The following is a 25,122-nucleotide window of genomic DNA, read 5'->3' as shown; positions in this document are numbered from 1 at the left end:
CCTAAGATACGACCGTGAAGAACTCCTTGCCGTGAATCACAGTCAAAGATGTCCTGTTGTCACAGGTGTCCTCGGCCACTCGCAACTCCAGTGCAACGCCTGCCATTTTACCACCGATAGTCCAACTCGCGTTCGGGGATACCAAGGCACAACCACTACCACCTCGCCCCTTACGATACTTCAACTTAACGTCAGGTCACTCACCAGACACCATCTAGAGGTCAACTCGCTCATTTTGGACGAAAACCCAGACATCCTCTTCCTTTGCGAAACATGGTTACGAGATGGCGCATATGCCATCCCCAACCTCACGCTCCCAGATGAGTATCATTTGGCCACTTTAAATCGCGATACACGAGGCGGTGGCATCGCGGTTATTTATAAGAAGCATTTCACCTGCTCATTCATTAAAGAAACTCTCCCTGATTGCGAATGCGCCCAATTTAAAATTACCACTAGCCCACAATTTACAATGTCGGGTCTATATATCTACCGCCCACCTGGACCTGCCTCTAGGTTCATTGACGCCCTCCTCGAGGTGTCTACCGCACTTATAACCAAATCTGCCAACTTTACTATTCTAGGCGACCTCAACCTGCATTTTGACCTATCCAACGATCACACTATTACCAATCTTCTCACCGATCTCTCGGCATTGCAGCTTAACTCCCTCATTCAGGCTCCCACCCATCTAGCCGGCCATACTCTGGACCCAGTCTTTACCAACATCCATGAGGCAGTCACAGAAGTCCCCACACCTATGGGATGGACGGACCATTACCTCATCAAACTAACCGTCCCAGTTCCAGGACGTCAGCACAAAACTGAATGCAACTGTCGCCTTAAAAGACCATGGCACAAACTTTCCACCCCCATCTTCCATGAAACCCTAGGAGTATTTCATCGGGAAGCCAATCAAGACATTGACACGACCTATACCTCCTTCAATAACTGGATCATAGGTGGACTCGACACTCTCATTCCAGCCAAACTAACCAAAGGACGATCCACACTTTCAAACCCTTGGTGTGATGACACCCTTAAAGCCATGCGCAAGGACTGCAAAAGAACTGAGCGTCAATGGAGAAAAGACTTTGACTGTCAGGACAAAGCTAACTATCTATCCAAACTTAAAATATATCATAAAGCCATCCGTACTGCCCGCGCAGCTTTCTATGCCGACAAAATCAGTTCTAACCCAAACCCTACTAAAATGATTTTCAAACTTGTCAAAGAACTTCAGAGTCCCAGGTCACCCTCTCCCAAAATTACATCCAATGAACAATGCGAACAGCTTGCCACATACTTCATAGAGAAAGTCCAGAACATCTACAAAACTTTTCCCCAGAACCCTCTTCACCCTGGTGAACCCAACAACCTAAACTCGATTATCACCCCTCTCACCCAAATCTCTGCTATCACTGCTACCGACCTGATCAAACTCTGCAAAAAAGTGAAATCTGGCTCCCCAGGGGATCCTATGAGTCCCTCTCATTTTCTGGACTCGCTTGACGTCTTCCTACCCCCCATGCTCGAAATTCTCAATCTCTCCTTCACTTCCGCCACTGTACCTACAGCCTGGAAACAGGCTTGGGTATCACCCATTATCAAAAAACCCACCCTGGATCCCTCGAAGCCAGAAAACTTCCGACCTATATCCCTTCTCCCTTGGATGTCTAAGATAGCAGAAGCCCACGTCAACGGCATTCTCTCCAAACATGTGGACCTAAATGGCATCCTGGACCCATCCCAAAATGGCTTCAGACCGGGTCACAGCACGGAATCTGCCCTATTGGCCACCACCGAATATCTACGGACAATTTTAGACTCCGGTCAAAGTGCTGCGCTAATTCTTCTCGATCTCAGCGCAGCCTTTGACACGGTATCACACGACATTCTTCTGAAGCGTCTGGAGATGGCCGGTGTGTCTGGCCTTGCTCTAACCTGGTTCCGCTCCTTTCTTAAGGACAGATCCTTTCGGGTATCAGCTCCCCCTTTCCTCTCAAAACCTTATCCAATAGCACAGGGAGTTCCCCAGGGCTCAGCGCTGAGCCCCTCCCTTTTCAACTTATATGTTCAGCCTCTTGCGGAAGTGGCCAAAGAGTGGGGGCTCACGCTGGTATCTTACGCCGACGACACCCAGTTGGTCGTCACCCTCACTGAAAGCCCTTCCATCACGGCATCCAGGTTCAGAAATGGCCTGGCAGCAGTGGCACAATGGATGACGGACAACTATCTCCAACTGAACGCCGGGAAAACCGAGGTGCTCCTTCTTGGCAGAAACACCAGCCATTGGAACGAGCACTGGTGGCCGTCATCCCTTGGTACCACCCCTCTCCCTAAATCTAGCGTCAAACACCTGGGAGTCTGGATGGATGCCACTCTCAGCTTCCAGACACACACCAAAAAGGTGGCAGCCACCTGTATGGGTCTTCTGAGAAATCTTAGGCCCATACTCGGCTTTTTCGATTCGAAGGTTCGCCAGCTGATTGTCCAGGCAACCATCTTATCACGCCTGGACTACGTGAACGTCCTCCTCCTAGGTGCAAACAAAGCAGAAACTGCGAGGTTTCAACGAGTCCAAAACGCGGCAGCAAGAACGCTGGTCAGTCTTCCCCGCAGATGCTCAGCCAGAGCCACCATCCGCAAACTTCACTGGCTGCCCGTCGAAAACAGAGTAAAATTCAAAGCGCTCATTACGATCTTTAAAATCTTCAAACAGGGAAACCCCTCTCTGCTACAAAACCTCACCTGCCCCTATGCTCCTAGCCGCGAGCTGCGCTCCTCCAACCAACTCCTTCTGAAAGTACCCCGAATAAAGCTCTGTCGCATTGGAGGTCGCTCCTTCAAGGTCCTGGGACCCAAGTTGTGGAACGCTCTTCCTCTTCATATACGTTCCATAGACTGCCTCTCTGCCTTCCGTAAGGCAATCAAGACCCTTCTATCTCCTTCCGACTAGTGCAGCTCCCTCCCCCCCTCCTCCCCCGCTCTCCTCCTGGTAGGGTGTGTGACTTCTCTCAGCGCCGGGACGCCCCATTGCTGGGGTAGCTGTTGCGCTTTACCAAACCCAGAATAGAATAGAATAGAATAGGAGGTCCAACAGGCACATAGGTTTCCTTTGACGCAAAAGAAAATATATGTTACATCCCAAACTGACAGGCCTAGGGCAATTTTGGTGTTTGTGGGGAACTTTTTAGCCAGACAGAGCTAATCCTCAGGCCCGACGTAGCCTTAACGGAATAACTTTTTTTGCATGCCCAGATTTTTGTCATGCCACGGTGGAGAGGAGGTGGAGACTAAGGCAAATGATTGATCCTTTTCAAAAGACAGGTTGTGAAGCATACTTGCTGTTCCCAGCCAGGCTAAAAGTGCTCGTAGATGGCCAGACCAGGATGTTTTTCTCAGAGGTTAAAGCACAGGCATTTTTGGCTGAACTTAAGAAAAAGAGGGGCCGAGGGAGTAGCATGCCAGCTGCACACGGGTCACGCTAGAGCTATAGGAATACAGCCGCAGGATATTTTATGTATTTACTTCACTATGTAATTGAGTTGTGTTACACTAACTAGTTTGGAATTCACAGTTGAGGATTTTTTTGTTGTAGGTATATTAAAGGGGGGAGGGGGTAGCGACATCCCAGGGGGCTAAGAAGCAGTCACACATAGGTCAGGATTGAGATCTCTTGACTTTAGATGTCCTCATGAATTAAAAAGGATTAATATTCTGCAAACTCAAACATTAGCAAACAAAATTTCATCAAAATCTGTTATTTTGGTAATCATTGTATTTACTCTGAATGTAGTGAGGTAAGAGTTTAATTAAATCTTCAGTGCTAGGGATAAAGACTTACAGATGACACACTGCTGTTCTGGGACTCGGAGAAAATATTGCAGTGTAGGAGTGATATGTTCACCCTTCTTGATAACTGAGGACAGCTAGCCATAGTTAGCGCTCACAGCCAGCCTGGTGGGATCACTATTCCTTCAGTGCATGGTGGATGCACTGAGAGCAGAGGAAAGTGCTGAGCATGTGCCATGTTTGTTTGGGCTCACTTGGCACTCTTTTTGTTCTGATGAAACAAATTCCTAACACAGAAGTTTGTTCTTTGCATCAGTTCCATTGTTTGTTTTCCATGCCGGTATCTCTCACGCTTCAGATGGCATGCCCGGGAACATCTATGGAGGCCCTGCACTAAGGGTTTCTGGCAGCTGAGCCGGCTGAGGTTCTGTCATCAGAAACCCCATGGATCCCCTGACTCGAAACGAGGTAGGAAACTTAAAATGAGGCCCAAAATATTAATATAAAGACACAAGAATTAAATCTGTTCTTTCCACAACCAAAGTCAATTAAAACAATTATTAATCACAGATTCAATTGTCTCTGGTCCACAATGTAAAAACATATTACATAATTAAAAATAATACATATATAACTCTGTGTGTGTGTGTTAATATAAGAAATTCCACCATTATATGTGCCAGCTTAAGCAATGGCACTAAGCTACCCATTAGTGCAATGAAAGACGGCGAGAACTACTTACTCTTTATAACAGGAAACACCATTCTACTACTCTTTCTAATGCACAACCCTATTTCTCACCCTATACCTCTATCAGTATATCCTCTACCTCCACTGTCTCATTCATCCCAGATCCCATACCACTACTACCAAAACAACCCTTTCCATACTCTTCCCTCCTCGCATCAACTCATACCTCTTTTACTATTCAGATCGCCCAAACAAGCATTTCTAAACCCTTCCCTCTGACTCTTCCGCCTCCACCTCCCCTTTACTCATCCCAAACCCCCTCTTACTGCTATGAACTCCCCAAACAAAAAAATTCAAGACCCTTCCCTCTTCTCTACCTTTTCAATCCAAATAACAGACTAATGTCCACCACTCAAATTAATTTCATATTTTCCTATACTAATTCCCCACTAATCCTGTTTGGGTTCCAGAGTAGCGTGCTGATCAATGAAAAGCGCTTCAACCCCTCATCAGGGGTAGCAAGCACTATATAAATGCAAACCTTTTCTCTCTTCTATCCCTCTACTATCCTTCTCAATCCAAAAAAACAGACTAACATATCCACCACTCAAATTACTTTCATATTTCACTATACTAATTCACCACTAATCCGTTATGGGTTTTCGGAGTTACGTGCTACTCGCCGAAAAAGCACTTCAACACCTCGTCTAGGGTAGTAAGCGCTCTATAAATGCAATTACAATACAATATGAAAAGTATTATTAGGCACAGATCTCCCAATTCCAAGCACCCATAAATCTTGTAACTTCTACAGGAACATCTATAGCCATGTTGTTTAACCCCTTCAGTGCTGCGCGAATTTCGCTGCAGTGCTGAAGGGTCATAAATCAAATTGACTCATGACGGAAATGTTCCGTCATCAGCACCGGAGCACCGGCGCTGATGACGGAACCGTTCCGTCATGAGCATGCAAGGGGTTAAAAGGAGTTGGAGGGCATTTCACCTCCCATGATATTGTAGTTTTTTTTTTTTTTAAATCGGCCTCTGGTTTAGCTGCTAGCAGACACAATTTAGGAGACTGTAAACCAAGTTTTCCCGCTCTCAACAGTACCAATATAATTTAGCATTCCACACTGAAAATCTTTTCCATGTTTTATGGCCCAATCCAGGCAGATTTTGCTTTGACTTAGTTTTATTGGACTAATGGTTTATTCCTGAAGCAGACGTACAATATTCTAATATTAGTGTTGAAATGCTCTTCGGAATCGATGAAATTGTAAATGGTAACTGTGATGGTCTTAAATCAAATTTTAACTATATCATGTATGTTCAATTTCTATTGCTTTTAATTGTCTTTTATGATGCAAAAATCGAAATAAAGACTTTAAAACCTGAAACCTGAAGTCACAGCATGAATGCAAAAATTATTTGTAAGCACCAACTACCTTTCACCTGCAAAATGAGTACAAGACGGTATACAAACTGTTTCCACTTTCAAAACCACATGCCCCCGCCCCATCCTAAGCAAACTTTGAAGCCCACTAGTAATTTGTTCGCTTTGGTCTTCTTTATCGGCCGGTTGAGTGAGTTTGTTCGCTCGAAAGTGGCAGCCTACTACTTTTCAAAACTGCTCCAGGGGCCGGCATGTTTGCATCTCGGCTTATTCCCCGCCTGTGCACAACGCTGAGTAAATATACTAAGCAATACGGACTAACTCTCTCGAAAGTTTCATGCATTAAATTTAGTACCTCATGAAAAAAAGCCAGCAACATTTCTGAGCATTAGAGATAGTGATTGTTTCCGTTTTTGCAAGAAAAAGTCGTTATCACCCTCAGAGTCCCTCTGCAAAATATACATGCAGTAGGAAAAACAAAACAGCAACTTGGCTCTCAACATTATTTTTTTTAAGAGCCGATGAGGTAACTGCTCGCATTCAAAATGTACTTGTTTATGCATTCATTAACTGGACCAGACGTGTGGTTTCACTCACTTAGGTTTCAGTCTAAACATCAAACGTAGAATGAGAACGTACCTCTGAATACAGGATACCCATGGCTGCTCCACACGGGTCTGGAAGAAACTAATGCAGGATTCTGGGATTGCAGGGGTGGCCGAATTAGAGGCGAGGTCTGCTTGCTTAAATCCAGTCGTTTCAAGAGGGAACTTCTGCCTACAAACATACGGCAACTGCACATTCTTTGTTTTAAACCTTCTGCCAAGCTGGGAGTGGAAACCCGCCTCGTGAAAGAAACGTTGTGCTTGCAAAACCCAGCCCTGTGATGTCAGTGTCCGTTTACACATCAGGGAGACGAACTGTGGCAAGCTGCAACAGGGGAGGAGGTCTTTCACAATCATGTTCTAAAAGCAATACCGCACGGCTATTAAAAGCGAGATTTGGAGAAAGAAATGAAGTCATTATACCCGTAATTATGTTGATCGCTTTAAACTCGAAAAACTTATGATAGCTTCTCACTTGGCAAGAAAATATTTTTCTACTTTCACCTTTCTTTTCCCAATATATTGGATGAAATTCATGCTTTCGATGGTTGGAGGCAAAATGTGGAGAAGGAAATGAGTGAAGAAACTGCAGAAACTTGAGGTTTGGACTTTCAGATGAGAACCAATAGAGTTATGGAATTATTGTAGAGAAGCAATGTTACAAATAACTATGAAGTGAAGATTCATAAATGTAGTGTGCAATTAAAGGAGTATGCATAAATGCGGTGTGCAGACTAAGCACTTAAACAATGCCAATCGTTTTGTCTTTTGTGTATAGAAAAGGTACTTGCAAGCCTGAGTACTACACAGAAGAGAAATCCCAAATGAGTAAAACTAGCAGGTAAGCTGCTCAAAGCTGCTAAATTTCCCAGGTACATCTGTCATGTATTGTTCCAGTCCAAGTTTTTTTCGTAGACTTCTGGGACTTGTAGCTCAATTTTATAATGGAATAAATGAAACTACAAGTACCAGAATTCAAAGAAAAAAAAACTGGACTGAAGCAGCACATCACGCATGAACCTGGGAAAATGACAGGGTCTGTAGCTACAGGGAAAGTGAGGGGTGGCTTCAAGTCAAGTCAGTAAATTTTTATAGCGCGCTACATACCCAGAGGGTCTCAAGGCGCTTGAAGACGGATGGGGAGTTACTTGTCAAATAACCACGTTTTAAGTTGCTTTCTGAATGCTAGGTGGTTCTGAGTCAGGCGCAGGTGAGTGGGGAGTGTGTTCCAGGTTTTAGCTGCGAGGTAGGAGAAGGATCTACGTCCCATGGTGGTTTTGTTGATGCGGGGAACAGTGGCAAGGGCTTGGTTGGAGGATCGTAGCTGCTGGCGAGGGGGGGAGTAGAAGGACAGTCGTGTATTGAGGCATTCAGGTCCGATTTCGTAGAGTGCTTTGTGTGCGTGGGTAAGGAGCCGGAAGGTAATTCTCTTATTGACGGGGAGCCAGTGGAGGTTTTTCAGGTGACCAGAGATGTGTTCTCTACGCGGGATGTCTAATACGAGCCTGGCTGAGGCGTTCTGGATGCGTTGGAGTTTTTTCTGGAGTTTTGCAGTGGTACCGGCGTAGAGGGTGTTTCCGTAGTCCAGTCGGCTTGTGACCAGTGCGTGGGTGACCGTTTTTCTAGTTTCGGTGGGGATCCAGCGAAATGTTTTTTTGAGCATGCGAAGAATGTTGAAGCAAGATGAGGAAACGGCGTTGACTTGTCTGTTCATCGAGAGTGCGGAATCCAGGATGACGCCCAGGTTCCTTGCGTGGTCCGTCGGGATGGGTGCTTTTCCCAGGGCCTCTGGCCACCAGGAGTCATCCCAGGCGGAGGGGGAGGTGCCTAGGATGAGGACTTCTGTTTTGTCCGAGTTCAGTTTCAGACGGCTGTGCTTCATCCATTCTGCTACTTCTTTCATTCCTTCATGTAAGTTGGTTTTGGCAGTGTTAGGGTCTCTGGTGAGTGATAGGATCAGTTGAGTGTCGTCGGCATAGGAGATGATGTTGAGGTTGTGTTGGCGTGCGATGGCCGCGAGGGGGCTCATGTATACGTTGAAGAGGGTGGGGCTGAGTGAAGATCCTTGTGGGACGCCGCAGATGACTTCAGTGGCCTCTGACTTGAATGGTGGAAGGCGGACTCTTTGGGTTCTTCCGGTGAGGAACGAGGTGATCCATTCCAGTGCTTTTCCTTGGATTCCGACGTTTTTGAGGCGTTGTAAAAGAGTGCTGTGGCAAACCGTGTCGAAGGCAGCGGAGAGGTCGAGGAGGATGAGGGCGACAGTGTCTCCATTGTCCAATAGAGTTCGAATGTCGTCTGTTGCTGCGATGAGGGCGGTTTCAGTGCTGTGCTTGGCTCGGAAGCCGGATTGTGAGGAGTCGAGGGATTTGTTGGTTTCGAGGAATGCGGCAAGCTGGTTGTTGACCGCTTTCTCGATTACTTTGGCCAGGAAAGGAAGGAGTGAGATAGGGCGGTAGTTTTTGAGTTCGGTGGGGTCAGCTGTGGGTTTTTTCAGGAGGGCGCTGAGTACGGCATGTTTCCAGCTTTCCGGGAAGGTTGCGGAGTTGAGGGAGCAGTTGATGACGTCTCGGAGGTGCGGTGCTATGATGGAGTCTGCTTTGTTAAAGATGTGGTGAGGGCATGGGTCTGTGGGGGATCCTGAGTGGATGGAGTTCATCAGACGGATGGTGTCCTCAGTGGAGATTGTCTTCCAGTCATTGAGGATGTTCAGGGGTGGAGGGGGTCCTGCGGGGGGTTGGGTGGGTTGGTCTTCGGGTCGGTTGTCGAAGCTGTTGTGGATGTCTGCAATTTTGCTGTGGAAGAATGAGGCTAGGGAGTCGCAGAGGGCTTGAGAGGGGGTGATGTCGTTGGAGTTGGCTGAGGGGTTGGTAAATTCCTTGACGATGTTGAATAATTCCTTGCTGTTGTGGGCGTTGTTATCTAGTCGGTCCTTGAAAGCAGCTTTCTTGGCATTCCGGATCAGTTGGTGATGTATGCGGGTGGCGTTTTTGAAGGCGTCCTTGGTGCTGGTGGTTGGGTCTTTTTTCCAGGTCTTCTCAAGGGAGCGGCAGAGTTTCTTGGATTTCTTAAGATCATCGTTGAACCAGGAGGCCTTCTTGCTGCCTAGTTTGATTTGTCGTTTTTTCTGTGGTGCTAGGATGTCGGCGCTTTTGGATAACCATTGGGTGAGGTTGGTGGCTGCTTGGTCTGGATTTGAGGAGTGGGCTGGGGGGTTAAGAAGAAGCGATGAGGAGATCTGGTCGATGGTGATTTTGTTCCAGTTTCTTTGCAGAGTCGGTTGGGGGTGGTTGTTGGATGTGGGCTTGTTGTAGGTGAAGTGAACGCAGCTGTGGTCAGTCCAAAGGAGAGCTGTGGTGTGGCTGAAGGAGACGTGTTTGCTGGAAGTGAAGATAGGGTCGAGTGTGTGGCCTGCGATGTGGGTGGGTGTGGAAAATTAGTACGATTTTGGTAAACATTATCTGCGCCATCTTGCCTTTTCCCCTGATGCCACACTTTTTGTCGTGCGCGCCCGCCATTTTAGGTGCCTCGATCAGGACCATCCCTTTTGCATGCCACTGGCCCCCGACATAGCCTTTCGCCCTCACCAAGCCTGCACGCTGACCAACCCCCCTGCTCGCACCTGCCTTGAGTCATAAACCCCTCTTCAGCGCAGCTCTGCCTCAGAACCCCATCCTGTTCCCAGCGCAACACCTCCCTTCCTCCCTTTCATGGTCCCCGGCCCTTTGATGCAAACCCCCTTTTCCCCCGTGTGCCCGTTTGTCTTCCTCGTTCCCAGGCCGACACCCAGCTCTGCCGATACTATTCCTTGCCCCTCCCCGTACAGTAGAAAGCTTCCCCCATCAAAGGACCCCCGAGTTGATCAAAGCCCCCACCCCATGAGATCCGATCGAACCCCCACATTCCATGAATCGGCGGAATATCCAGCTGCGCGATAATCATCACCTGTTGTGACCAGGGTGGGGACTTCTACTGCAAATGTGTGTGGGAACAGGCCCGAAGGGGAGATTCCGGAAAGGTCTTTCCGTACATCAAAGCGTTGCCATGAATATGTAATCTGTAATAAAGCCATAAAACCTGTATATAAGAGGCCAGGCCTCAGAGATGCGGTTAGAGCACCTCATGACGATACCTGCTGTCTGATTTGTCGTGTTCTCCTCCGGAGAGAATAAACCTTGTTTCCTGCTTTCCAGTCTCCAGCGCCTGCCTCTTCATTGATTAATAGTTCGTGGGTTAAAGAGGCGATACCGCCGGGCAAATATCGATTGTCCCCGACCTTAGTTTTTACAATTGGCGTCCCAAGCGTGGGGCCCATCAGCGACTCGTGGATCCAGTGGGAGAGGTCCTGACGACAGAGTGAACGACTGCAACGATCGGGAGAGCTCGTGCCCAATAGACCCTCGTCTGGCAGCCGATCATCCGAACTTCACTAGTTCCGAACAGACCTCTTTCGAGTGATCCACGGTCCTGACTGGGAACCATTAGGAGTGCCGTGAGAAATACGAGAAAAAGAGGACGAACGGGCGCTGGATTCGGAAGACAAGAAACTGTCCATACAGTCCGGGTAAGGTCGTGTAAACACGACAAACTACAAAATAATTGTATTGGTTGTTCAGAAAATACTAGTATTACTCTTTATTTGACTTATTTGGAGATTCACTGTCTGCACACGGAGAAACAGTAGGCTCTTTCCCTTTTGCAAACAGTGAAGGATAGGTAACGCAGCCGTCGTGCCTATTTTTCTCCCCCACTGATTCTATTATTTATTAACGGTTTTCAGGAGATTCCCTCTCCCACACTGATTAACTGGGTTCTTTGACCCCGAACTACTGTTCACGGATCGTCTTCTGGAGATTCTCTGTCTGCAAACAGGAAATAACAGATTCCTCTTTACGGATAGTGAAAGGGTAGAGGACGCAGACTTTTGCGCCCTACTTACTCTCCCCACTGACTTTATTTTATTTTATTTTATTTTATTTATTATTGGTTGTTCCTTGTTATTGGTTGTTCTTATTTATTGGTCCATGAGGTATTCACTGCCTGCAAACAACGTAGAATAGAAATATTCTGTCTAGTCTTTGCGCACAGTGATAAGATAGGCAGTGCTGACTTTTTGTCCCTCGTTGCGAGCCGTCATGTCTGTCTTCTCCCCACTGATTGATAATTGGTTCAGCCCGGACCGTTTGTTAGAGGTGGATCATCTAGCTCCGCTGGAAGGCACCCCTAATAAGGACATGTTAATAAACTATGGATTAGTTACCATAGCCTATAATAAATTGTGGCACAGGTATACCAAAGAAAGTCAAGACAAACAGTGGCCACTGGTAGGATCCTTCGATCTTGATAAAATAGAAACGTTAGAAATAGCCCTTCGTAATAATAAGACAACGCCTATTATGCTCGACAGTCTCGGTATGTGGCGCAAAGAGGCAATGCAACGAAAGAAAAGAGACGAGGACAGAGCAGGTAGAGGAATATATCAACAGGACAACCCCTGGACACCACGACCCGAAAATTATCCCCCGACACTACGCACAGAACGGCCAGACTTAGGGCAAGATCAATGCGCTTTTTGTAGATATGTCGGACACTGGAAAGCACAATGCCCGACTCTGCTGAGCAAGAGTGGGAATAGAGGGCCGGCAGGAATAACAGGCCGACAGAAAGGGAAAAGGCGCGAGACAAAGAAGAATCAGACTCACATAGACAGACCAGATAGAACCACCACGTTTGATTATGCCCGATGGCACAGATTTCGCCAGAACGATTTCAGCGACATGTTCGAGTTTTCCTAGGTCGAACAATGTAAAGACGGGAACCCAGCCTAGCTCTAAATTCACAGACGGAAAAAGATAATTATGGCCAATAACTGTTTTATATTTGTCTTGGATCTTTGTATGTCGTACTTGTACTGTCCCCCGTCTGAGTTTGTGTGTACGTAATGTATGAATCTGCGTCATCCCTCTGCATGTTCTTCCGTGTTACATAAACTCTGTTAACAGAAATTCTAGCATGAGACAACCTGGAAAGAAAGGAATGGGAAACGAAATCAGTAGGCCACTGATGAACACAAACTTTTATTTAACATAACAAGCAAGAAACAATAACGCTAGAAACAAGAACGGTAAACTGTAGAAAATGAAAGTCAACAGAACATTCGCCCCCCCCCCCCATTCTGGAACCTTCCAAAGTTGGGCAGGGTTACGGCTACGCCCAACTGGCGGCAACCCATATAAGGCGGGCCCTGCTGCCAACACTTGGTCAGGAAATCTTAACGTATGGGGGAGCCGGAGGAGAGGCAGGGGCCAGCGGGGTCCGGCCACAGCGGCCCTGGGTAGCTGCAGGTAATCCCGCCACATGCCTCCCCGGCCCAGCCGCAACGGCCCTGGATAGTTGCAGGCAGTCCCGCCACATGTCCTCCCGGCCCGGCCACCAATGGCCAGGGACCGGGGCCAACTGAGTCCAGCTGCAGCCGATAACCTAAGGAAGCCCGGCCCAGAGAAGGACGAGACACCTCTTCCTTTTCTCCTCCGTTGTGGCAGCAGCAACACGCCAGGCGCCACCTCTGTCATGAACAATGGCCGCGGCAACTCTGGACGACGGGATATCCTGTACGTACCCCCACAGAAATTTGTCCAAGTTGGGCTGGGAGGGAGAGGCGACGCGGACGAGCCTCTCCCACCTCCACAGATAGGAGGCGTCCCAGCCCCAGTCCGGCCATCACAAATACCTCTGCAGAAATTTGTCCAAGTTGGGCTGGGAGGGAGAGGCGACGCGGACGAGCCTCTCCCACCTCCATGGATAGGAGGTCTCCCAGCCCCCGGCCCAGCACCGAACTCCCCCAGCCAGGCGGCGGTGCCAATACTTGCGCAGCACCGAACATGCAACGGTGCCCATATTTTCGGAGCACCGAACGTGCAACGGTGCCCATATTTTCGGAGCACCGAATATGCAATGGCTGCACCGATACTTGTGCAGCACCGGATGTGCGCCGCAGGTGGCCATACTTCCACAGCATTGAGCATGGGCCTTGTGGAGCACCGGATGTGGAGAGACCTTCGTGCAGGCCGATGAAAAAGAGCAGCGTGGAGTGCACCGGGAGAAGGAGACGGCGCGAACGAGTCTCCCTCGCCCCCCCCGGTGAGGGCATCACAGCTGCACCCCAGCCGAACGTCCCGCTTCCACAGAATAGAGTTCCATTCCCTATTTGTCCTCAGGAAGGTCTCTTCCACTCTTGCAGACTCGACGAGAGGGGACTGCTGCAGGGCCTCAAAATGGCGTCTGGGTCCGCTGGAAGGCGGGCCTCGGCCGCTAGAGTAGCTTTGAACAGCAATGTCATTCGGGCGCTTGCCCACCGGGGCACGAGCCCCCACCTCCGACAGCATCTCCACAGCCTTGAAGATTCTACAAAAGTCCCAGGAGCCCTCGGCCCTTGCAGGCTTCCGGTAAAGGACAACTGCCTTAATCGCTAGCGAAATAAGCATGACATAGCCACTCCTTCTGTTAGCATGAATTCTTGAACTGCCGAAAAGGACTCTGGTCCAACTGCCGGTTGTAGGAAACACTTTCCCTGATGCTACTTCCGGACTAACCCGGCCCCGCCCAAAATGGCGCCGGTATCAATAGGAACGTACGAACACCTCGTGGTGTTTCTTTTTGCTAAAATAACAAAACTTGATGTTCTGAGACAATGTATATGATCCTTTGTACACTTGACGAGAAAGAAGGAGAGCTCACTCGACGAACATGTAAAAAGGATCCCGTTAAAAAAAAATTTGATTACAAATGTACGATGTATTATATTTTTATATAGCTGATGTATAACCTCGCTTATGACGCACGCACACGGTATGCATATAGGAAATCTGATTGCAACTAGTCTGACTATGCTTCTAAATCATGAAATACATGCCCCCGATTCCCCCAGTCAATTGATAGACGTTTTAGTTTCCTACAAATGAATGAATAAAACTTTCTAATGTTTTTATTGCTGCAAAACGACATCCCCCCACTGTACGCACTTTAGCCATTGCCGTGTCCGGCCGAATTCGACTGCACCCTCATAATCCACGTACTGAAATGATTTTGCAAAATAAAGGTTTTCGAAATTATGAACGGGTACTGCATGCTTTATTTAAAAATGTGGGATCGGCGGGAGAGTTCCTTTCTGTGCACCCTACTCTGCTCTCTTTTTAAGGTTGAAAGAAGATGGTTGCCCAGCCCCGGATGGAGGATCGAATCTGAGACACGACACTCCGCCGTCAAAAATGCGACTGACTCCGGGACTCGCGCATGGAGAAAGACCCCGACTTCTGGGGATGGGTAAAAACGAAATGGCGTAATGTAAAAGATGGGTAAAAGGTGAAACGATGTGAATGATAGAATATTATAAAGATGCGACACTCAAAGGTACTAGGAAACAGAGTTGGCCGGAGAACTGATAAACCTTGGAACATCACAAACGTTGAAAGAGATTTTAGGACCCCGATAGTTAAACACACCTACCAACTAGAAACTTCGCGCTAAGTGCTTCTGATTCTCTAACGTTTTCCTTCTCACAACCCATAAGGACACACTGCCCCCCCCCCCTTTTTTTTGACTCCAGAAACCACAACCTCGGGGATTCTATCCCAAGGAGATAAGACGAGTATGAGGTAAGTAAAAGATTTTCGTAGCCGTGCTTTTAATATGCCCGTATGTTGTCCCCTTCCCCTCTTTTTCCTCCCTCTGCAGGCTACCTCAGAGATCACAGCCGAGGCGTGGCGAAGATCTGAAGCCTCGCCATGTCTGATACGCGAAGCAGACTAACGCCGCAAGGTGGCACCTAAGCACACCCACAACCTACTAATGTAACAAACAAACCAACAAATAATATGGCTTGATAAGAAGTGATCACCTTTAATGCATGATGCGTGAATGGACACATGTCGCGTGTGAATGAAACTATGAGAGAATGTTTGTGTGTGACTGAAGCGCTGACTCAACTGGTCAAAGGACCAAGAATGCAAGGAGGGCGACACGATGGTGCCCCCTTTTCCTTTTTCTCAACGCATGCCCCCCGTACCCGACCTAATGCTCGCCCGTCCTGAACTGCATGCTTACAAAATACTAACACAGACCTGCGATGTCTTGTATCGAGTGATGCGCTGAATAATCTATCTTAAATACACGGCCGCCCCCTATGTTGCACGTGTACTATCTAGCCTATTGTTGCACATCTCTCTCTCTCTCTCTCTCTCTCTCTCTCTCTCTCTCTCTCTCTCTCTCTCTCTCTCTCTCTCTCTCTCTCACTCTCTCTCTCTCTCTCTCTCTCTCTCTCTCTCTCTCTCTCTCTCTCTCTCCTCCACACTCTCACTCTTCCGAACGACTAGCAGCTAAATTGGCAAACCGCCACCCCTAGCACACCACCCAATTGGCTTCAAATACCGCCAGTATTTGCACGAAACTTGTCTTTAATACAATCACCCTGAGACCGTGTCATTGCCTCTCCTTTCTGCTAAATTAACGAAACCGAGAGTTGGCGATAAGGGAAAGGACAGGTAAGACGACTGAGGTTCCCTAATCTGACCCGTAATAAGGGAACTACAAGTCAGCGGCTCCTATGATGAAATAGAATGCCTCAGAATACGCGACCTTCCCCGTCCCAAATTGTCGCAATACCCAAACAGTAAAAATGATCGAAACTTCCTCATATTCCAGGAACGCCCCCTGTTTCGTATCAGCTGCCCCGGACGAGAGTTATAAAACTATCCCTCACCCCCGGTCATAAGAGATGGGTCTACTTACGCCCTTACCACAGTTTTCTATGTCCCTAGTCGTTTCCCATAAGACCCCTGTCTTTTCTAAATTAGTAATCAGGCTATAAGAGGCTACATAGGAACCGGAATGATGTTTTACAAAGTTAAAGGGATTAGGCCGAAGCAAAAAAAAATCATTGCAATGAACACTGTTGAGAGCAAAAATGTTTAGTTGAAAGGCAAGATGCATTGATAGAATGAAAAATGTTTAGCCTATGTTCGTCCCTCAGCAAGATACCTATTAGTATCATGTTGATAGCTCACCGCACCCTTGATAAATATAAAGCCCTAGAGAACGGTATAGCTTTGTCAGGCTCGTATTACGAAGGTGGGTCTCCATCAGATGAACTGTCGTAACAGTAATAAATAGTTGTAAAGGAAAGTCATAGTAAATCCTACAGGCCCATCATCGGTCATTTATATGTTATTTGTGAACGCTAATATAACGGACATCTTCGTTTCGTGCCTGGAGCTGGGAGAGAAATAGACTTATGTGTTTACCTTCCTCTACCAATTCTCTAAAGACTGTCTTTTCAAACTCATTTTAAGGGTACGACTGTCGGAGGAAAGAAGGACCGGATGTGGGAGCACGTGGCCTGACTACAGACTATGGAACATCTGCGACATTGGCCGAGGCGAGACCGCGACAGAAAGGAGCTGCAGGACGAGGCACTATTTCCGACCAAATGAGAGGAAAGGGCTGACCTGATGCCCCTGCTCAATGTTCAAATGTGTGCCGAAAAGTCCCCGCTCTCTGAACTCAGTCATGAGCCCGCCTACCTGGAATTCTCCGCCCCCTGGTCTGTTCCCGATCTGGCCTTTGCTCCATCCCCCTTTTTCTCCGACCTACCCTATGGACTATTTGTACACTCTTCTTCCATCTGAACTCTTTGACTATCGACTCCAAAGGACACGGGGCGAAAAAGACCTTCTGACCAGAAACGCGAGGAAAAGGTCGTGCCCTGCAACATGGGACCTAGAATAGAGCTGGACCCTTAGCTCCACCGCCGGTGCTCCACAGCGCCAACAAAGGACAACAAACAGTACTGAGAACTCATTAACTTCGAACATCGACACCCTCAATCATCGTTTCTGCTACATCTCGTTTCTCTCCCAGCCACCATTGTATTGATTATGCTCCAACCAAATATATAGGGAGCCCGTATATAATAACCTGTATGCAATGTACTCACTGCTCGCTACAGAATCATTTTTGTATTACATTACTATGACTTTCCTGCAAACAAGTTTATCAAAGTTTATCAATAGGCCCGCCTCCTAAAATTAGAGATTTTAAATGAAATGTTTACGACTCCTTCATCTGGGTTCCTACTGTTTTCCCTATGCCCACCATAATAGACCTGAATAGAAAATGAACCAGCAAGATGTCTTGAATATGTTAAAGGGAGGACTGTGGAAAATTAGTACGATTTTGGTAAACATTATCTGCGCCATCTTGCCTTTTCCCCTGATGCCACACTTTTTGTCGTGCGCGCCCGCCATTTTAGGTGCCTCGATCAGGACCATCCCTTTTGCATGCCACTGGCCCCCGACATAGCCCTTCGCCCTCACCAAGCCTGCACGCTGACCAACCCCCCTGCTCGCACCTGCCTTGAGTCATAAACCCCTCTTCAGCGCAGCTCTGCCTCAGAACCCCATCCTGTTCCCAGCGCAACACCTCCCTTCCTCCCTTTCATGGTCCCCGGCCCTTTGATGCAAACCCCCTTTTCCCCCGTGTGCCCGTTTGTCTTCCTCGTTCCCAGGCCGACACCCAGTTCTGCCGATACTATTCCTTGCCCCTCCCCGTACAGTAGAAAGCTTCCCCCATCAAAGGACCCCCGAGTTGATCAAAGCCCCACCCCATGAGATCCGATCGAACCCCCACATTCCATGAATCGGCGGAATATCCAGCTGCGCGATAATCATCACCTGTTGTGACCAGGGTGGGGACTTCTACTGCAAATGTGTGTGGGAACAGGCCCGAAGGGGAGATTCCGGGAATGTCTTTCCGTACATCAAAGCGTTGCCATGAATATGTAATCTGTAATAAAGCCATAAAACCTGTATATAAGAGGCCAGGCCTCAGAGATGCGGTTAGAGCACCTCATGACGATACCTGCTGTCTGATTTGTCGTGTTCTCCTCCGGAGAGAATAAACCTTGTTTCCTGCTTTCCAGTCTCCAGCGCCTGCCTCTTCATTGATTAATAGTTCGTGGGTTAAAGAGGCGATACCGCCGGGCAAATATCGATTGTCCCCGACCTTAGTTTTTACATGGGGGCAGTGACAAGCTGCTTAAGTCCGAGGTTGGCGAGGTTGTCCAAAATGGTGGTGGTGTTGCGGTCGTTGTTCTTCTCCAGGTGAAAGTTGAGGTCTCCCTGAAGGATATACTCTTCGGAGGGGAGCGCGTGAGGAGTGATGAAGTCAGTGATGTCTTCACTGAATTGTGCGCGGGGTCCTGGTGGCCTGTAGAGGAGGGTGCCTCTGAGTGTGGTCATGGGGTCGATGTGGATCTGGAAGTGCAGGTGTTCAGAGTTGGCGAGATTGACGTCTGAGCTGGTTGAGATGCGAATCGATTTCTTATGGACGATAGCGATGCCTCCTCCTGTGTGGTCCGTGCGGTCCTTACGGATGATCTTATATTCTTCGGGGATGGCGATGGTGATGTCTGGGGCTGATGAGGCGTTCATCCATGTTTCTGTTAGGAAGGCGACGTCCGGAGAGATGGTGTCTAGTAGATTCCAAAGGTCAATAGCGTGCCTGTGGACCGAGCGGGTGTTGAGCAGGATGCATTGTAGGTGGTTGGGGTCGGATATCTGTTGTGTGTTCGTAGATGAGGAGTTGTTCTTGGTGTCGCCGAACTTGCAGGAGTAGCAGGAAAAGGGTCCATGGGTGTATCCAGGAGCGGCTTGGAAGCAGTTGGGGGAGCGGCCGGGGTTGAGGGCTAGGAGGGTCGTGGCATCGTACGTGATGCGGGAAGGGTGGACATTACGAGGACCAGGGAGACTGGCGCTGGGCGCGGTCCAGGCGCGGACGGGCGTAGACGGGCTTACCTTTGGCGCACCTTCGGCGCGGATGAGGCGCGTTCGCTGCGCGTGGACGCTGCGCGCAGGTGCGACGGTCATATATGGGTAGTGGAAAGGGGGAGGGGCGAGGGCGGCTCGGCTGGGAGGCGGGGCGAGCTCAGGGAAGGCACACGGAGCCCAACAACAACAACAAAAACAAAATGGAGGGGGGAGCAGAGCAGGGCGCTGGGGGATATCGCCTAATGAAGCTGCAGGTCAGAAATGGAGCAAGCCAGCAAGCGGCAACCAAGTAGCGTTAACGCGGTACAATTCTAGGCGCTAATAGTACAAAATAACACACAGAGCAGCACAGAGCAACGATACCGCGTCTCGGCAGGGAGACAGGGGAGCGACCTCTCAGGGCAGGAGCGATGAGGGGATCACAGCGCTTCGAGGTCCGGGAGCGCTGTAAATAGTTAGTGGGAGGGCGGCTCGGCTGGGAGGCGGGGCGAGCTCAGGGAAGGCACACGGAGCCCAACAACAACAACAAAAACAAAATGGAGGGGGGAGCAGAGCAGGGCGCCGGGGGATATTGCCTAATGAAGCTGCAGGTCAGAAATGGAGCAAGCCAGCAAGCGGCAACCAAGTAGCGTTAACGCGGTACAATTCTAGGCGCTAATAGTACAAAATAACACACAGAGCAGCACAGAGCAACGATACCGCGTCTCGGCAGGGAGACAGGGGAGCGACCTCTCAGGGCAGGAGCGATGAGGGGATCACAGCGCTTCGAGGTCCGGGAGCGCTGTAAATAGTTAGTGGGAGGGCGGCTCGGCTGGGAGGCGGGGCGAGCTCAGGGAAGGCACACGGAGCCCAACAACAACAACAAAAACAAAATGGAGGGGGGAGCAGAGCAGGGCGCTGGGGGATATCGCCTAATGAAGCTGCAGGTCAGAAATGGAGCAAGCCAGCAAGCGGCAACCAAGTAGCGTTAACGCGGTACAATTCTAGGCGCTAATAGTACAAAATAACACACAGAGCAGCACAGAGCAACGATACCGCGTCTCGGCAGGGAGACAGGGGAGCGACCTCTCAGGGCAGGAGCGATGAGGGGATCACAGCGCTTCGAGGTCCGGGAGCGCTGTAAATAGTTAGTGGGAGGGCGGCTCGGCTGGGAGGCGGGGCGAGCTCAGGGAAGGCACACGGAGCCCAACAACAACAACAAAAACAAAATGGAGGGGGGAGCAGAGCAGGGCGCCGGGGGATATCGCCTAATGAAGCTGCAGGTCAGAAATGGAGCAAGCCAGCAAGCGGCAACCAAGTAGCGTTAACGCGGTACAATTCTAGGCGCTAATAGTACAAAATAACACACAGAGCAGCACAGAGCAATGATACCGCGTCTCGGCAGGGAGACAGGGGAGCGACCTCTCAGGGCAGGAGCGATGAGGGGATCACATAGCAAATGCTCATGTTTGTGTCCCTCCAAATGAGACTGGAAGTGGCTAGAATTTCAATTGAAACATTCAGATGAATAATGTCCTGATGAGCAGCAATCATTTTTAAAATTCATAAAAGGAAAGGTGACGATCAAATTTTGAGTAGTGGTCAGTTTCCATAATGTATTTTAGAAATACAGAGGAGTCTGCTTAGAGATACGAAGGCTTAGGTTTGCTTCAACACAAATGGAGATTGTATCCCGTCTTTTTATTCCCTCAAGGGCTTGAGACAATGTTGCATTTAAGCCCCTTTTTTATTTATTTATATATAAACACTCGATTCAGAGCTGGTAGCAAAAGGCGGGACCTTCCTAGAGTTTGGAACTGACACAGTACCTGTTTTACTTTACGCGGATGACATAATTTTAATTGCCTGCACCACAAATGGCCTGTAGTTGCTCCTTAATATTTTTAATGATTTTATGGGGGAGGTAAATCTGAAAATAAATCATCAGAAGTCGCCCATAATGATATGTGGCCCTAAAAATACCCGTTTACTTTCACACAACATAAATTTAATCCCCATCACTAAAGTCCAGCGTTTTAATTATCTTGTTATAATACTGTCCGATCATCTGAGTTGGGATAACATTTTAAGCCAGGGAGCTTGCAAATTTGCCCAGGGACATTGACAGAATGTTTAAGTTTTCTAAAAAACTGTGACAAAAGCCCATCAAGGAACTAATCACCTTGTATGAAAGTATGGGCTGGGCTTGGGGCTATACCCCACCTGTAGTCCTAAAAAAAATTGAAAATAAATTCCTCTGCAGGCTTCTAGGTATCCCAAAGAGTACAATAACACTACCGTAGATTGGGGGTCAATAGGGAAAGTTTATAGACCACTAGGTATACATTCCCTAGTACATATTCAACAACATAAGGTATACCTATAGTCTAAAAAATGTGCCAATAAGCATGAGTAGTGTGTCTCTCAAAATAAACCACAAGTGAATCAAAAGATTAAGAAGTTAAGGGAGAAGGGGAAACATCCCTTAAGGATAAGAACCCTCACTCACCCGAAGGTGACATGCTTCATCATTTGGGTCCTCCTTACCAAATGCTGAAAGCCTAGTCAACATTGGGAGCTGCTACTTCAGGGAGAGTAAAGGAAGGAGCTCAGAGATGTTTTGATTGGTAAGGAATAGGATGATAATCCCAAATGAGAGCTAAGGTGTAGTGAGGTGTGCAGCGCTGTGAAAAGAGTGAGTGGTGACGTTAAAACTATCTACGTAGAATCACAAGAAAATGCTTTAATGACGTGTTATACCTGACAGGGTTAAAAGGAGAACAGCACAGTGGTATAGATTTAGAACCACTGTCACTAAGTGGTCAACATGTTTCAGCCTATTGATCACTACCCGTGTATCAGCGGCTTTCTTCAGGACCAGATTAACTCTGTGATTATGCTGCTGCACTGTTAAGTGAAAACCATTTAAAGTGATAATAAAGATTATTTATACAAAACCGGTATTCCTGCTTGTCTTTATCTGTCAGGTCATACCCAGGTATCTATAAATGAATAAAACACACGTGGTAGAGCAAGAGAAAGACACACACAAAACTTATACTATGCTTAATAATCACATTTACTACACTTGGCATCACAAGTGTCATACCATTTATAACTGGTATCAAAGACTTACCCTCGAGTGTAGGATAGTCCTGCCTCACCTCTACCTGGCAGACTGCTCTGGAAGGAGGCCCGCTCTGCGGGAAAAATTATATATATAAGTGTCTACAAGGGTACACTAATCTAAATACACCAACCTATAGGTTGTCATATATAAGTGTATGGAGCAGTACACCTATATCAGTACACAAACCACTAAAAGCAGAGACCTGGGATAACCAGCCCCCGTAGTGACAGAGTGCCCTATCATTGGTCACTGGATGCAAATGTATACAGCATAACCAGAAGTTTATCACAGACAGACCTATTCATTTACAGGATAAAAACGAAATAACAAAGGAGTAAAACGTTTAGACATCAACACTAATTCGGACAAAGAATGTTTCCTGTGTCCTTACCTATCCGTCGGTACCTCGACACCCACGAGAGCTAGTCCCGGGAGGTACCGACTGGTGGGTCAACTGGTGTTTAAGTACTGGAAGTTTAATTACTTACAGCCATGAACGCAGGGTCCTGGCAAGCTATAGTGGACTAATGTCCGCCTGCCTTCTCGCTGCGCATGTCCGTGAGCAGAATAGTCATTCGCGCATGTACGAATGGGCTGCCTAGTTCAAGACGCTAGTTTCCCTGCGCATGCGCTGGGGCTCCTCCGTTAGTGCCGCTTATTATACGCCCTCGCGCATGCGCTGAGAACCAGCGTTCAGTTCCTCAAAGTGCCGCACAAGTATATCCCAGGGCTCTTATAGCGGGATAAACGGGACCTTACACCATTTAATCCTAGTGCGCTTGTATCGCCTTCTGTGTGGACAATACATTTTTGTAACGAGGCCAACTCATACATGAGTTTGAGAAATGTGTTGTATTAATTATCACTCGTTATTATGGTCCCATATCCACATCATAAGGGGAAACAATACCAGAGTAACAATATGTTGGAACCTAACAAGAAACGTTATAACATGAGGATGGAGAGGCTATCCTTAATGTTATGTTGTAATCGGGGGACAGACATTCTACTCATTCTGTCACCCCAGAATCACTCGTTTCTCCTACTGTTAAGCAGAAAGGGAGGCATGAACCTTAACTAAGTACATTATAAAGATAGCTACTAGAGGTGACACTGCCAAAGGTTAGATGGATGACCAGGGAATTTCATCCTTAAGGCCCAGGCTGTCTGTACCAAGTTTATAAATCCATTGTTGTTCCTTACGGAACAGGAATTTAGTGGGGTCTGTTAGCTGTGGGGGAATCCACGGTTTGTCTAGAACCACCCAACGTAAGTCAGTATCAGCGTGTCCCTTATCTAGAAAGTGGTTGGTAAGTTTTGTAGAGCGTTTGCCACATCTGATAGTGCTTTTGCGCCCACGTCTCCGTAGGTAGCAGCAAGCCCCTGTCTGTAGAAGGCAGGGATGGACCCTATGATGAAGCATGCCACCAAGGGGAAACCCGGGTGAATGAGGGTTATTTGAAAGAAAAAGCTTTTCTTCCCTTTCATTCCTAGCAAAAGGTTTGTGTTTTCCTTCTTTGACAGAAGGGGCTCTCTTTTTGGTTATTTGATAGATTCGTGGAGGACGAGTCCCTATTTCTCCTACCCCTGCTCTCCCTCTTTTTGATTTGATAATCTTTCAGTACTACATGACTGCACTATAAATGTTGTTTTTATCAACTGTTTAATATCTTGTGTCTTTTACTATTTACATACGTGCATGTCTGTTCAGTGGTTATATGTTATGTTATTTAAGCCCTCGCATTCAGAAAAGCAGAGAATCATGCCAACCTTGGTGAAACCTGAATTGCTTAACACCAGAGTTTATGTTTTTAATTTTGTTACCTTCTCTTTATTGAATGTTTATATCTTTGATCAAAACAGGGCCCACAAATTGGATAATCGTTCCAGATCAATAATCAAAGAGACGGGGGAATGAACCACATCAATCTGTATACCAGAGTCTCAAAGAAAATTGTTTCGTAGACCCTCAGTGACACATTCACAGCAGGCGGCATATATTATTTCCGCTCATGTGGTTCGGTGAAAAGTATCATCATTGGGTCTATTATTTGAGTGTCCTGTTCTCCAAGTGATTCAACAACCTCCAATAGGAGGGAGACTGTCTGAGTATTCATGGTGGTGTATCAATTAAAAAGATCTCTTATCCAGTAGGGAAAATGTTTTTATGAAAGGAATCTGGATAGGGATAAGGGTAAAAACAGGTCGGTGTTTTTGTGTATAAGCTACTGGGCCACAACGCCTAATGATCAGGTCGACTGGTTTTGGCCAGTGTGTGCCCATACGGGTCTATTTGCCTTCATCAGGACCATATTAGTGAAGGGCTAACATTTTGGGCACTTCTCTAGCAATGTGGGTAAGTATGTTAACTCACCAGTCTTTGTCACTAAGCACACTTTGCTCGGAACGAGTTCTTATAGGCACAATCTTTGGTCCATAACTAGGAGGGTACTGAGAAAAAACAAAAAAGTAATACAATGTTAACATTTTACATGATCCTCTACACACCCAGTGTGAAACTAGTAAATATCTAACTGGATAGTTTCCACTTACACTATTGACAGGTATAGATCAAGGTGTGAATGAAAAGCATTAAACCTTAATAAACTGATATTTTGCATAACTCCATTCTGCTGAGAAATAAATGGTTAATTATAAAGATCAATAAAACACAAACAATTGAAGAAGGGTCTGAGGGAAATTTAAAGA

General features: G+C 47.4%; 1 protein-coding gene and 1 long non-coding RNA gene across 2 annotated transcripts in view; one reads left to right on the top strand and one right to left on the bottom strand.

The window, feature by feature from the left end:
* The window catches only part of ANKRD22 (ankyrin repeat domain 22), a 294,066-nt gene extending 287,304 nt beyond the window's left edge, over positions 1–6,762 (bottom strand). The window contains exon 1 of the mRNA XM_078641011.1: positions 6,518–6,762. Coding sequence (XP_078497137.1) covers positions 6,518–6,538 — 21 coding nt within the window. The 5' untranslated portion in view covers positions 6,539–6,762. The remainder of the gene's footprint in view (positions 1–6,517) is intronic.
* Positions 1–24,580, top strand: part of LOC144753265 (uncharacterized) — a 49,206-nt gene extending 24,626 nt beyond the window's left edge. The window contains exon 3 of the long non-coding RNA XR_013594274.1: positions 24,277–24,580. This is a non-coding gene — a long non-coding RNA (uncharacterized LOC144753265). The remainder of the gene's footprint in view (positions 1–24,276) is intronic.
* The last annotated feature ends 542 nt before the right edge of the window (positions 24,581–25,122 follow it).

Source organism: Lissotriton helveticus, chromosome 5_1 (genome assembly GCF_964261635.1).
Source record: "Lissotriton helveticus chromosome 5_1, aLisHel1.1, whole genome shotgun sequence".
Classification (NCBI taxonomy): Eukaryota; Metazoa; Chordata; class Amphibia; order Caudata; family Salamandridae; genus Lissotriton; species Lissotriton helveticus.
The sequence above is the reverse complement of the archived record's forward strand: the minus strand, read 5'-3'. Positions and strand labels throughout refer to the sequence as shown.